This window comes from Lemur catta, chromosome 15 (genome assembly GCF_020740605.2).
Source record: "Lemur catta isolate mLemCat1 chromosome 15, mLemCat1.pri, whole genome shotgun sequence".
Taxonomy (NCBI): domain Eukaryota; kingdom Metazoa; phylum Chordata; class Mammalia; order Primates; family Lemuridae; genus Lemur; species Lemur catta.
The window spans coordinates 45,633,938-45,649,960 of record NC_059142.1 but is presented as its reverse complement, the minus strand read 5'-3'; the positions used below and the strand labels follow the sequence as shown (position 1 = coordinate 45,649,960).

The 16,023-nt window shown below is 34.7% G+C and overlaps 1 protein-coding gene across 4 annotated transcripts in view; it reads right to left on the bottom strand.

The window, feature by feature from the left end:
• Nucleotides 1-1,375: 1,375 nt before the first annotated feature.
• Nucleotides 1,376-16,023, bottom strand: part of HELZ (helicase with zinc finger) — a 131,961-nt gene continuing 117,313 nt past the window's right edge. For all 4 annotated transcript variants that reach the window (XM_045527069.1, XM_045527071.1, XM_045527072.1 and 1 more), the window contains 2 exons: nucleotides 7,751-8,003; nucleotides 1,376-2,706 (listed from right to left, as the gene is read on the bottom strand). In XM_045527069.1, coding sequence (XP_045383025.1) covers nucleotides 2,372-2,706; nucleotides 7,751-8,003 — 588 coding nt within the window. In that variant the 3' untranslated portion in view covers nucleotides 1,376-2,371. The remainder of the gene's footprint in view (nucleotides 2,707-7,750; nucleotides 8,004-16,023) is intronic.

The window sequence follows — 16,023 nt, the reverse complement described above, 5'->3', positions numbered from 1 at the left end:
TTTTTAGAATAACTGCTTAGAATGAGGATGTCATGACAACTTAATAGCTTCCTTATCCAAAGCGTCCATCATCAATATATTTATATAAGGTGGGGGGTGTGCACATGACTCTTAACTAAACATAAATATAAATAATTTTAAAACTGGTATTTTTAAAAGATTCAAGTATGGAAAACAGAAAATTAGGTCTTAACATCATGACAAGGGGTTAAATGAAAGCCCTGACTTTACAATTCTATCTTCATATTATCAAAATGCTTTTGAACATGTATCTAGTTTGTGTTGTAGTCCTACTTACTTGGGGGCGGGGGGGAACACAGGGATCGTCACTGATGAGAAAACTATTTTTCAGAGACATTCTCACATCAAGGAGACCTAATCTTCATTTGGGCAACGTCTTGAGTTTTGTCACAGAGTTGGAAATACACAGCTATATGGCAAAACTTTTTCTTCTTTTCTTCCAACTAAAGTATGTTGAGCAAAATTTGACATGGCTAAATGTGGTGAGCTGACATCACACAGAGAAAGCATGGTGCCGTAACTTGCTGGCTCAGTTTTCCAACTGATTTATACTAACCATTAACAAGTCTGCAGTCTACAGGTCTACATCTGCCACCTTGCACAGTGACCCACAGCCTGTAATACGAAGCCACATACAAATGAACTGCACTCACTCTGAGCCGAAAGGTAGGACTGAGTAAGAGAGGCACACTTCATTTGTCCTGTAGCTTGCTAACCATTAACCAAAGGCACTCTTTTTATCCCAAATTGTCTGAGGATTATAGAGGGGTTGGAGCTGGCCAATATAAACTAAACTCCAATCATATAAGAGATGTAAGTAATTTCTCCTTATTCTTCCCACTTTCAACCCAGCTTTTAAAACGTACTTTGAATATCGGATGGCCTATCAAAAGTAGTCTTCCAAAAAACTATTTTTGAATGGATCATCATGAAGGTTGGGTTCATCTGAAATGTTCCCCAGTCTCATTTTTAAAAAAAGTTTATATTGTCGTTTCAAGATATCTCTGAAATATAAAAGTAGTACTACTAGATCAGGAAAATGGTAAGGACATGCATTGTTATGAATGTGTGACGCGACCACAAGTTTTAAGAGGGTAAACATTTTCCTTTCGATTTTACCAAAGTTCATTCAAAACAATTTTTAGACTGTAGAATATTTAAAATTGCTATTTAAATTTTATATTTTTGTACAAGTTCAATAGGGATATTTTAGAAGAATCAAAAGACATGAAAAACAAGGGTAGTTTTCTGCCCCAGATTTTGATGAATTTTGATACATTTCTGACAAACATATTTCTTGTTTAATGATGTTCCTCAAACAAAACAGCTAGCAAAATAATTGAATTGCCATGTATAATGTCACATTTTAATGTAAACATCAAATAAGGTACCAAAATTTTTACTGGAAGGAAAAAAAAACCCAAACCTTAAAGCGGCACAATTCTTTATACCACTGGAGAAAGGGAAAGCCAGGTTACAAACATTTACACATGCATAGTGAGAAAAAAGGATTTTACTAAATTCACGCATTTTTAAAATAGTTATCAAGTCTACTAAGCACCAACAATCCTAAAAATTTTTCAGCTTCATGATTTGTTAAAAAAAAAAAAAAAACACTATCAAATTAACATTAAAACCAAGCTTGAAGTATAGCTTGTCCAAAAAATAACTAGGTATGCCAATGCTTTTTCACATTTCAAAAAACAGTGGCATACAAAATACAACTGCAAAGAATGCCTTTAACTCTATCCTACGGTGGATGGAGATTACAACAGCACATCATACATTGTCTAAAACTATAAAAGTTTTAGAATGCAGCATCATGTCACCAAAAAAAAAGCTGATAAAACTTAAAGTATTTAGAAGATGCTGCCCCTTTATTTTAAAAAATTTTAAATGAATTTAAGCAAAAATAACATACATTTGTACATCAACTGGCCATTTCTGGTACAGAAACCCAGCATATGGTAATATTATTGAATAAATGTAAATGCTACTTACAATTTTTGTTCTTTTTAAATACATTTTAGACAATTTTTTTTCTTTTTTTATAGTTGCACAATTAACCTCTTAGCTGCTAGCTTGATGCAAACATATGTAATACACAAATTTAAAAATATTTTTTTATTCTACATAAAAGCTGTCAAAATTCTGACTCACATCAAAAATGCAAAATAATGGAATATACTTTTAAAAAATTAGTTGCAAGTCTAGCAGCAAAGCAATTAAGTGAGAACATATTTAATATTAAAACAAAGGGAACTGTGCATCTATAGATGAAGTCCAACTACCTTAATTCTATTAATACAAACAGAAATTAAAACATTCTCCCTTGAGGAAAAAAAAGTGATTATTTAAAATAGGAGTAAAAGCCATTGCTGCCCGATGAGCTTCCCAGGCTAAGTTCCTGGAACAGAGACAGAGGGTCGCTACTCTTCTTGGCCTGCTCAGGAGGGGGCCTGGGCTTGGGAGGGGCCCTCAGAGCACTGGCATAGGACATGGCAGGCTTGCCCCCACCAGAGCTCTGCAGGCTACTGCTGTTGGCCGACTCCGCGATCTGCTTGTTGGGCATGAGGGGTGGGAACTGGCCGAGATGCTGCAGCACACTGTAGTTGAAGGAACTGGACACGTCGAGGTTTTCCGACTTCAGCTGATCCTCAGGGGGTTTGACAGTCTTGGGTGGAGCTAAAAACAAAGAAGAGCAACACTGATTTTAGGGCGAGCCCAGCAACGTTCGTGCATCTCATTCATTCAGTGTCATAACTGACTCTCATCTCCAGGAAGTCAGGGACAGTACAGCCACAAGGACAGACAATTTCTGCCACAGAATGCTGAAATCACAACATATCCAACCAAACTTTTCTATCTTACAAACACATGAAACAACTATGTGAACTGGAAGAGCTGACATATAAAACCTAAAGTTCAAATGTGAAGGCTTGCTGAGAAATAAAAAGCTAGTTTGTACAATTGTACACTTCTATATTTATTACAGTAACTGTTCGTAGTTTGTAAATAGGCACATTTTTTTCTTAAATAAAAGTCAGCTGTATATCCATGCTCCTGGTCAAAGAGCTTTTATTATCAACCTAAGCAATAGTACCATCAGATTCCATTTGTTTAAAATGCTACCCTATCATATGTTGAGTATGATATATGTGGAATGGGGAGGAGGTGCTGGGAGAACAGCTGTAAACTACTTCCCATTTCCTATAATCCATCTGTCAAGATCCTTTAAAATCTGACTCCATCCTTCCTAACCAATTTTATTGCTCACTAAACCATAGCTTGTTTTCAAATATTGCTTTAGTTCTCAATCTTTTAAAAATTTAACATTGTCTTAGATTATAAACATAATACATATTCACTGAAGATAATTTAGAAATTACAGAAAAGTCCAAAAAATAAGAAATTTATATTTCCAAATGCTAGAGATAAGCCTTAACTTGTTGGTGTATTTTTTTCTAAGGACTTCACTTAATACAGAATAGTTTACAACTTAATTTAAGTAATCTCTCATTTTTAGAAATTTTCTTTATAGCCAAGTTTTCACTTTTATAAATTGTGATAAATCTTTTTTTTTTTTTTTTTTTAAGAGACAAAGTCTTGCTCTATCACCAGGCTGGAGTACAGCGGCCCAATCACTGTAACTCTGAACTCCTGGGCTCAAGTGATTCTCCTGCCTCAGCCTTCCGAGTAGCTAGGATTAGAGGCACATATCACCATGCCTGGCTAATTTTTTTTTTATTTTTTGTGGAGACAGGGTCTTGATATGTTGCCCAGACTGGTCTCAAACTCCTGTCCTCAAGCAGTCCTTCTGCCTTGGCCTCATAAAGCACTAGGATTATAGGAATGAGCCACCATGCCCAGCCAAATATTTCCAAATATTCATGACTATTTCTTTAGGATAAATTCCTGGGAGTATGTGGCTGGGTCATATGGTATATACACAATTAAAGCTTTTGATAACTATGTCCAAACTGCCCTGCAGGAAGATACTGCCCACTAATACTCAGCCAACAATGTTTGCCTGTTTCTCTATCTAATCATAACACTGGTGTTATTGTTTTTTTAAATCTTAGCCTACTTACAAGTAAATAATTATCTTTTTGTAGTTACAATTTGCATTTCTTTTGACTTTGTGAAGCAAAGCTACTCAGATAGCCTGGATCAGCCAGCCAATTTGGTGAGAGAAAAATAAATTTCTATCTTATTTAAGCCACTTTATTTTGGGATCTCTGACAATGGCTTAGCCTTTACCCTAACTGATATAGGTAGAAAAACTATAAAGGTAAAGACACCAAAACAAGAATGGGAAGCATTATTTCAGAAGTGTACTCTGAACAAGGTAGGAGGTTAGTGTTAGACAACAGAGGGAGAGAACATTAGAGAGGTGAGTTAGACCCCCTTGTACAAAGCTTTCTCCTAACCACTCCAGCATGTTTAAGGGTACAGTGTCATCTTTAAAGGTACGCTGCATGTTTAGCACTTGATTTTATGTCATTTAATACAGACTATTATTGATGACCCAATGGTCAGTGGGCTATATACATTGTCAAAGATTGTTTCTTCCCTCCCTGTGTATATGTCTTAAAGAAAGTGTTCCACTCACAACATTGGACCACACTTGATCTAAACTGGACCAAGACTACAAAGATTCCTTGTCCCAGAAATTTGTGTATGACAGAGAGAGAGAGAGAGAGAGAGAGAGAGAGACAGACAGACAGACAGACAGACAGACAGACAGAAACAGAGAAATTGAGACCTTTAGCTAGATTAAGTGGAGTCAAGGTACTGTGGGAACCCAAAGCCACTTAAAAATACATAGGCAGAACCATCAGAAGACTAATCTATACAGAAAGGCAGAAGAAAGGAGCAAGTACACAGAGGAAGGCACAGGGCCCTGGAGAGAGATGTTATTATATGATCATCACATCTAGTAGTTGCGTATTGCTTATGGGTCCAGGCACTTTGTGCTATGTACCTTACACAGATTATATATAGATAACAGAAAACTACACAGTTCCCCTCATGAATCCAACTGGCTATCCTGTACCTTATTTCCAGTGAAACTCTTTTGACTTGAGCTAGTGTGGGTCAGTTTCTGATTCTTGCAATCAGCTATAGCTTAAGATAATCACCAAATAGAGGGAACTCAGACACAGTATTTCCCTCTTTTGATCTTCAGATATTTAGCAAAGTTGCTTTATCCTTGAGTTTAAAATAAGTAAAAACTAGAAACCATAAGAAATCCTGCTAATATTTCTTTTTGAAACCCAAACTACAATGATTCATTGCCTCTAAAACACACTGGTGATGCTTAAATGGAAGCTATGTCACATCCAGTATGACAAAGTTTTAAAAGCATTTTAACATCAGCAACACAGTTGCTCAGTATAACATAAAACTAGAATTCAGAGGTTAAGGTGAAAATATTTCATGTTTTAGTCTTATTAGTTCATTTATTCAATGTGCTAATTTTATAGTACTATTTTAGAACTTTAAAAATTCATAAAATTGTTCAAAATTATTTTAAAGCATTTAACGTCTTTACAGAACACTTATCACTTTTCCCTGTAAATGTCTCTGATTTTGTGAATAAAATGATTGCTTTTAAGAACATTAGTTTAACAAATATTTCAATATAAAAGTGGCCTACACTGTCTAAAATAATATGTAAAATAACATGGTTCTGGTTAAGAACTTACTATTTTTATTTATTAAGATTTATTTAACCATGTTCTCATTTTCATAAGAGTTTAAAATATTTTCAGTTAAATAATACTTAGAAAACGATATTTTAGACGCAGTTTAACCTAATGCCTGCATTCTTATCTAACCACGAATGTAAGATCTCTATTAATTTGATTTATCATAAATATTCTCAATAAAAGAAACCATTCTCTAAAGCCATGAATTTTACTGATCTTAGGACTAATCCTGTTTTACATAATACACATCTCTATCTAATCTCAGTGCAACTGGATCACCCCCTTGATTGCACAGAATCTAGTTTCATTATCTCCTTATTCAGCAAGAATTTTCCAAGAGCCTCAAATGTATTCAGTGACAAAATGGGAAACTCAAAGTTCAAAAAGGTCAAAGATACGGTCTCTGTTTTCAAGCTTATAATTTAATCGTGGAGAAAGCACATCCATATCAAACACAATGGTCTCTTTTAAATTTCAAACCAATATAATTAATATAAAAAGTTTTCTTCAAGCTGAAGATATAAATCTCAAACTTCGGTAAGAAGTCTGTTATGTGATGATGGTCCTCTGATGCACCCCTACCACATTTCTCTAAAAGAAAATACTAAGAGAGGTTGTGCCTCAGGACATTAGTGATTTTGAATTAACTGTTTAATACGTAACTGTTACTTTCAACTAAAAAATGTTACAATTTGTCCAAGCAATGAAGAAAATAATCATTTTACATTTGTGGAAAAGATACCACAAATGACATGAGCTTTGGGCATTTGTTCAAGAACTTTCTACTTTATCATCTCAGGTCAGATTTTTATTGATTTTGGCCAAAAGCTATTCTAAAACTTTGGTTAATAGAAAAAAAGAGGAGAAATGATATTATCTTAAAAAGAAATTATAATAAACAAAACCACCAAAAAAGTAACAAATTATCATCACTGATTTATACTTTAGACGTTTCTCAGGAAGTTCAAGTATGCTAACTTGAGTGCATTTATGTCAGACCTTAAAAATGACAAAGCAGCCCCAAGCAAAATAAAGTAGCTTACACACAGCAGGTACTAAAGAATGTTTAAAGGTTAAAATGACAATGTCTCTTACCAGGAAACAAAAGCAAAATCTTTTGAATGTTTTTTTGCCCTACTATGTCTATTGTTCTAAAAATATGCTTGTATGGCCCATACTCAAAAATGGGTCAGTTACATAAACAATAGATTCATATTCTAAAGATGAACAAAATTAATTTCAAATACAAAGGTTGATGCTGCCAGGCAGAAATTTGCCACACAAACATCTCAGACTTGTTCACAGAGATCAATGTCTAGCCTACAAAGAGAAGGAATTAGAGAACCCAAATAGTATAATTAATTTCTTCACATTCAATATAAAAAAGAGAGAGAATAAAGGAAAGAAGTGCATTGCTGTTCAAGGATTTAGACTTTCCAACACACAGTACAAGTTTAGAGTACCCTGTTCATTCCTAACCCTCTCTATGCCTTTTGAGTTCTTTAGCCATGGAGTTCCCAGTTTATTAGAATATACGTAATAAACAAAGGACTTCTAAATGCCAAAATGTTAAACTCTGATGATCTTTCTCATAGCTATACTCTATTAAATAGCAAATTGTCAATGCATTATTGATAACAAATCCTTGAAAAATGATACTGACCTAACCAGCTCCCTGAAGAAAAAACCAAAAAACAGAAAACAAACTTTTCCCAAGCAAAGGTATTTCTATCTATTTAGAAATATATTTTAAGTTCCATTTCTTCTTTCGTTCACTCACAAGTCAAAATGATCAATTTCCCAATACAGATATATCTACTAACCTTCCAGACCATAAATATGGAATCAATATAGTCCTGACTTAATAAGTATGCCTGAGGCACACTTACGAGCTATGAGCATTAAATATTGTTCAAAGATAATAATGCAAATGAGGCAGTGATAGAAGAAAAATTCCATAAATATCCAGGAGCTGAGGAGTTAAAATTACAGAGCTTGGGCCACCAACTCCATCTTACCTATCAATTCTCTGGGTTGAGCTGTCCTGCTGGATCCATTGCACGGAATGTTCTGGTAGGGAGTAGATGAGGTGGTGTTTACCCAGGACTCCGGGGACGAGAAGTTGAAAGAAGATTGGCTACTGTGGTCCTGAAGCTCCTTACACTGGGCCAGACTCTCCTGAGGAGCGCTTACTTCTTCAGAACAAGGCTGAACTGAGCTAGATGAGATTCTTCTTTGGTACAAGGGCCGACCAGGTCCTCTGGGCTCATACTACACAAAGAAAAACGACATTTCATACATCAGTGCATCCTATAAATCAGTGCATCCTAGTCACAGCCTTCTCCCTTTTAGCTCCCTAGCAATCTCATTGTATTAGGTAGACCTTCTCAAGCATATTCTCTTCTGTGACTGTGAAGCCCTCCTTCCCTTATTCCACTGCCACCAAAAAAAAAAAAAAAAAATGCTCTAGACACAGTATCAGGAGACCTGGGTTCAAAATTCAGTTCTGCCCCTTACTGCATAGTTCTATGAAACACACATGTGATTTCTGGTTCTGCTTTCTTGTCAGTAAACTATGGGAGTTGAATTAGTTGTCTTCAGTTCTAAAATTCCACTGGCATTTTAGATAACAGTAGATTAAGTATGAAGGAGCAGATCTGCTGAAAGTTAAATGGGCAAAGTATAGTCACAAGTCAACTGAATCACAGCGATCTTGAACACAGTCATCCATTCTAGACTTATCTCTTGGGCCCTATCTCTCATAACTTCTCGAGTTATTTCTCCTTAGACCTGACAGCAAGATACGACCCCTCTCGTACAACAGAAGTCCTGACTGGACTTCACTGTATTTCTTTTGGTCAATCTTCAACTAACACAGAATACTCATTAATTTCTTCAAAAAATCTTTTATTTGTTTAAAACCCAATTACTTACTCTTTATATTTTCTTTTCCCTGAAATCCCTAAATTTACACAATCCAAATTCCTTTAACCCTCCTGACAAGATTTGGCAGCCATTTCAAGATTTTTCAATTGTTACCTCAGTGCTCTTCAGTTTGTCCTTGTCAGATTCTTTTGACAAATATTAAGTGTCAGTTCTAATGGCAAGGCAGTGTAGCGTAGTGGTTAGGTATCCAGCCTCCATCTAGAGCTAGATAATCTAGGTTAGACTTCAGGCTCTGCCTTTTACCAGCACTGTCACCTTGGACACCTGGACTTAACCTCTTGGGAACTTCATCTGTAAAATGAATTACCCATAGTCCCCACCTCTTAGGACTGTTGGGAGAATTAAATGAGTTTAGTATGCATAGCATTCAGAACAGTTCCTGGCACAAAGGAAGGGCTCGTTGTTATATCATTGTTTTAATGTAACATATAAAGATAAGATTCTATCTTCAGTCTCAAATGACAGAATGGAATGAGACTGGCTTTTTTTGACCTTTTCTGGTTTCCCCAAATAATAACAATTTCGCTATTCAGTTTGTGGTCAATTATGATTCTGGGAAATCTTTCTTTTACCATTGTTATTAGCAATAACTGGAAATCAGGAACTAGAGTCTGGATTGAAAAGAAAAGGGAGAGATGAACTGGCATAGTACTAAGATGTTTTCTTTGAAATATTATATAAAAGAATAAAAGCGGACGTCATCAGATCAATTAAATGGGGGAAATTGTGGGAATAAACATTGAGAATATATGGTCAAAACAGATGAAACCACTAGGATATAAACCAGTGAAGGGATTGGATCTGGACTGGCTGCCCTTGTGCAGAGAGGCAGAGAAGGGTAGGAGGAGGGCAATTCTCTCACTATCAGCTATGAGCATCCAGCCTGTTTCTGCATTTCCAAAGTCTTAGCTACTAGATGAGGAAGGCAAGACGTGATTACTACCATCTAGTTAATTTCTTTTCTCATATATTTTCATAGTTCTTCTGTCTCTAAATATAATATCTAAATTCATCTTAAATTTTACTCTGCTTTAAAGGTAATTGTTTTAGACAGTCAAATCATTCTGAATTTGATTCTGGTTTTCTAGAATATTAACTACCTTAATTAATTTAGTATCAACTAAAAATTTAATCAGCTTTTGAAACATTTGAAACTTCTTTGCCTAGGTCATTAAATTAAGGCATTAAGTAGAATAACCAACCTTTCTAAACTGTTTTATGTTCTCTATGCCTAGACAACCCCTGAATGATAGATGGATCACGCTGGCTTGTACAGTGTGTCTTTTTTTTTTTATCAGAGTTTGTAATGAAGACAATTAGTTCTTAAAATTGAAGTGATGTGTTTCTTTTTACTACCAGCCCCTGAGTGTTTAGCCCAGTTACAATCTGCAGGGGATCACATTCTAAAGTCTTTATGTGTGAACACTAAAGCACAAAACTAATGTCGGTGATGGCCTCAGAAAGAGTAGGTTATAACAATCAAGTCTCCTGGTGATACAGAACACTCAATATACTCATACGAATTTCAGGCATAACTTTATAAAACCGTTTTCTTTAAATAATGAACATGCATAAACCAGTAGCATAAACAAATACCTTTTTGCAATGAAAAGACATATGAACCACAAAGCTTAAATGAGCAAAACTAAAAATCGGAAAGAAATGGAAAGCTGATATAAGAGGAGACAATATTCAATTAAACTTTATAGAAAATGTGTATCATCTGTATCTTCCAAACTGAAATAAGAAAAATTACTCAGCTGACATGCACAGCAGGATCTGGGAAAGTACAGTCTAACATATCTACAACAGTTTCTAAGCAACTGTTGACAGAGATGAATCACATTATGAATATGACCCATCCTTTATGTTAGAAAAAGAGAACCAAAACTTGAAATTGTTCTAATGTTTTTAGAATTAGATAGATGTATTGAAGACAACATATATAAAAAAAAGATCTACTGGTACCTCTATTTCATACAACATAGATGAAGATAAATGCATGAAAAAATGATTTGCTACTTTCAATCCTGTCCTCAAATATAATTTGAAACCCTGATAGCAAATGAATAAAATGGTTTATATACCAAATAAATTGCATTTTAGCTATTTTGTAGTTTTCAGCATACAGATCCTGTACACAGGTTTTATCAGATTTACCCTTAAGCATTTCATTTTTCTTTGTGCTATTATTATATAAATGGTATCGGCTTTCACATTCTGGTTTCCAACTGTACATTGCCAGTATATAGAAATGTGATTGATTTTTCTGTGTTGACCTTATATCCTGCGACCTTGCTAAATTCACATTAGTTATAGGATTTTTGTTGTTTGTTTTTTGGGAGATTCCTTGTTTTTTTCCTATATTGACAATCATGTCATCTACGAATGAGGACAGTTTTATGTCTTACTTCCCAATCCCTATGCCTTTTATTTCCTTGCCTTATTGCACTGGCTAACACCTCTAGCACAATGCTGAATGGAAGTGTTGAAAGTGACCACCTTGCCTCATTCCTAATCTTAAAAGCATTCAATCTCTCAGTATGAAATGTGATGGTAGCTGCAGGATTTTTATAGATGCCCTTTAACAGATTAAGGAAGGTTCCCTTCTGTTTCTATTTTGCCAAGAGCTTTCATCATGAGTAGATACTGCATTTTGTCAAATGTGTTGGGGCTTTTTTTCTATATCTATTGATATGATGGTATCATTTTTCTCCTTAGACTGTTAGTATGGTAGATTACATCGATTTATTTTCAAATACCACACCAGCCTTGCATTCTTTGGATAAGCCCCACATGGTCATGGTATGTTATCCTTTTCATATGTTGCTGAATTAGCTGGTTAATGTTTTCTTGAGGATATTGACATTGATGTTCATGGAAATTAGTCTGTGGTTTTCTCTTTTTTGTACTGTCTTTAGTTTTGGTATCAATGAGCACCTGCTGTTGGAAAAATGGCACCAATAAATTTGTTCGATACAGGATTGCCACAAATCTTCAATTTGTAAAACAAAAATGAACTATCTGTTAAGCACAATAAAGCAACGTACAATAAAAACAAGGCTATCTGTGCACTAAAATGAATATGACTTTGCAGCAAAGTGCATTAAAATCAGTTTAGGTCTAAACAAAGAAAAATACTATTTGAAGCATCTCACAGGCAAAGGCACTTATAATTTACAAATAGTATTTCCTACCAAGCAGTATTTTCCTACATCCAAACACAAGGTAATAGAGGAGACACTAGAATGAATGCAATAAAATACCTAAGAGAAAAATGTCAGACTCACTTCTGTGACATCTCGGGCTACCTTGAATCTACTGGCTGCTGTTTACTCTTCTTGAATATGAAACAGTTAAGTCAATTATAGAGCATGACACCTCTTATAATGAGAAAATGTCAGTTTGGGTAGGAAATAAAATAGCTCACCATAAAAGTTTACTCTTCAACTCATAACTATTTCTGAAGAATCATAATTATTAAAACTAAATACATTTTACACCTTTGAAAAAATGTAATACTGGAGAATTTTTGTTTTATTCTTAAAGAATATTGAGAAATTAAGTACATAGCTAATAGTTAATTTTCTGATATTTGAGATCTCTAAATTAATCATTTCAGCAGTTGAAAATTTAGCAGCTAGAACTACATATATTTCCCCAAAATCAACAGTTCTAAAATGAACCATGTCCCTTTCTCACCACTACCCAGAAAAAAAGGGGGACATTTTATACAACTGAAGATTTAACTCTTTGTTCCCAAGAACATAATCTTGTTTTCCCCCCACATCTAGTTCTGTGTAATTACAATCATTTCTCTATTTCCAGAATAAACCTTATTCATGGTATAAAGATCTGAAGAACAGTACAATGCTCCACAAAGAGCATGTGACTGAAGTCAGGAGTCTCAGCTCCACTGTAAGTAATCACTGCTTCAGTTGTAAGTCCTTTAACGTATTTGTGCCTCAGTTGCCTTACCAAAAGGAGGGGCTTAAATGATCTTTAAGGTCCCGACTAGTTCCAAAGTTTCAAGATTTATTTTAAAGTCTTAAATAAAGCAAAGTCTTTGTCAATGAGAATATATTTCAACTTTGCATTAAAATGTTCAAATATAATCTATTGACTTTAACAACCATCAACAATTTGATATATTTGCTAAATTATTACAAGTATGATGACAAATCCAAGCCTATTTAAGTGATTTAAATTCAGAAAACTAGAGCATGCTAACAGATTGCAATGAAATGCAATCTGGGCAACAAGTTTAAAATTTCCCATTCCCCACCCCTCTCCCCCATCAGGGAACTTTTTATGCAGTAAGTTGAAAGATCAGGACCCCCAAACAAAAATTTTAGAAAAAGATCCCTAGCCTGCAAAAGAAAAATATTTCTGAGAAAGCACTTCATATTTCCATCAACAATTCAGTCTTGTGGGCCCATAGGCTTGTTTAAATAAACTAATATAACCTACACTTTTCTTCTCTTTTTTTCTTATTTCTTGAGCTTTTTTTGTTTCCTGTTGCTTTTGCCCTGTTCTCAGTTTTCATGAAGAGACTACTCCTACATACATCTCTGGCCAGACGGTTCCTTTACTTTCAGATGGCAACCTTATCAACGACTGACACTCAGGCTTAATCGTAGAGTCTTCAGGTCTTAAATAATTTCATTATTATTGCTTAAATGCTCATTCTATTCTGTCAGAGAATCTACAGAGATTCTGGGTTCGGTATCAATTCCATACATGTTTGTCTGTTTATACTTTTCGTGTTGAACTGTAAAATCATTATGGTATCATTATTTATTTCAAACATATCATTATTTTCAAATTCTACTGCTAATACTTCTTTCTAAATACCAAAATGTAATGCTAACATTCCAAAAGCCATTCAATATATGAAATCTAAGTAAGAGGAAAAAAACTAAATTACTAAACTCTTATATAAATTTCTACTGTTAAAGGTAGTTGTCAGTTTAGATAAGAATTCCTACTTTGCTTACCACTGCCTTATAAGATATATCTCTAATGTATGAGGTTTAGCAAGCCATTTCACATCTATGTGTATAAATAAATAACTGGGGTAAAGGTCAGCAACTTAATTAATTAGGGTTCTGTTTATAATTATGCTATCAAAGCTAATCACCAAGGAAGAGCTAAATACTTTAGTGGAAATTCCAAGTCTCATTAACTATGGTGCCAGAAACTTTAATTAAAATAGAACATCTCATTTAAATGATTAGCTTTGATAATTTAAGCATGAACAGAGGTCTAATTTATTAATTTGTTGATCACTGTCTCTGTTATATGCATTAGATGGCTTATTAGATACCATACATTAACAATCTCTCTGAGAAGACATACGTCAGAGAAGATAGCAATATTTCTACCTGGTTAAACAAGTAAGACACAAACTACCATCATCCACTTCTAAAGCGAGAATAGCCAGAATATATCAATAATCAACCAAGATTATCATCTTCAAGCTACATTTGTACAATACTTTGCTCCGTAAAAGGGAACTTAATGGGAGGAGGTGGAGATGATTAGACAACCGTATTGAAATCAAAACTATCAACTAACTTCAAAACTAGAGTTGTTTGAAGAATGAAAATGAATAGATGGTTCAAAAGTGTCTTTGTTCAAAAGCCAACACATAGAAGAAGAAATATTTCAAAGCAGATATATCAAAGAAGCATATATGTCATCTCTAAGATAGAGGAAGTAAATGTTGATTTACTGAAAATTGATCAAAAAGAGTGACTTGCAATAATAGCACCACTGCAACACAAAAATGTGTAGCTTCATAAACTAACTCTGGGACTTTTACAGAGATGCTCTCAAAAAGAATTTTCCATTTATTACTGATGACACTTTTAATCAAACTATTCCATTGTGAAGCACATTCTAAATGGCAAAAGCTCTGCTTTGTACCAGCATCAGCATCACTGATTCTATTGTAAATAGAAGTTTTTTAAGTTGGCAAAAGTATGCCCATTTAGGAGAAATGAAGATTTGTCTCTCAAAATAAAATGACTGAAATGTATAATGGGAAAAAAGGTCCCATTCCTAACTAAAAAACAAAACAAGAAAAAGTCACCCTAAGAGTATCAGAAATACTCAAGACTTAAATGGAGACACCACAGAATTTGAAGAGGAATGTTCAAAAAACAAACAAGAAGGGGAGGGGGGAGCAAGGCAGAAGAGAGAGTGAGGGAGGAAGGAAATAAATTAATTAAAACATTGAAGATGTGCCATTTCCTAAATGAGAAGTTTAAAGTATTTGTAAAGACAAAATTTTCCTCAATTTAAACTATACATTTAATGTAATTCAGATAAAAACCTAAGAAGGATTTGTAGAGGTGGGGGAGGAGGAGGAAAGAGTCCATAAAAGTATTTTAAACTTCTTTAAGTAGGAAAACTATAGAATGACCCTCCTTCCCTGCCCACCGTACCCACCCCCCCCCCTTGTAGAAACTGGAAGGAAAAAAAATAATAAGGGAGACTTTAAACTATTGGGTTAGAATACTACAAAACCTCAAAAATTCAAAGTGTAATTCTGGTATAGAAATACATAGATAAATGAAAAGAAACAAACACAAAGTCCAGAAACAGATCTCAGTATATACTGAAGAAATGCATCTTACTCAGAGGTTAAATTCTCGAGTTATCCTAATACACTGAAAATGTCAAAAATCTGCAAAGTGAAAAATCCCATACAGATAAAGATTACCTTTGAAAAATCCTTAATCATGTCAAAATTACCAGAAACCAAACTCATGGAATCTCAGAAGCCAAGAATTAACTCATACGAGTTCTCTCTGCATTTCATCTTTCACTACCACCCCTCCAACAGCAGTTAGTTGAAATGCAAGTATGATACAGTCCTATTGTAGAGAATTCAGTATTTGATAAGAAAGCTACTTTTACAGTATTTAGTGAGAATGCAATAACTTAATAAAGGCATGAAGATGACTGGCTAAATATTTGAAAAAAAATTAAATCATAACCCCAAACTTACACTGGCATTTAAAATCAAACTGGAATAATTTATCAATCTATCACCAATCAGGAATGGTCTGCAGGCTGGTCCAGAAGGGGATGGCACTTTTGCCTTTTGTTGTCCTCCTTACCTCACCACACCGGTAAAGTAGTAGAAGCGGGAGAGGATGCAGGCGCGACTGCCAGACCACAGTGCCCCAGCCTCATCCAAGAAGCCTAGGGCCATGACTTTCACTGCATTTGAGGTAAGGAAGGAAAACCCATGGACTTGAGCCTCAATTATCTAAAAGAGAATACTCCAAAGTAGCAAAAAATGTTATATAATAGAACCCATGTGGGCCACCTCAAC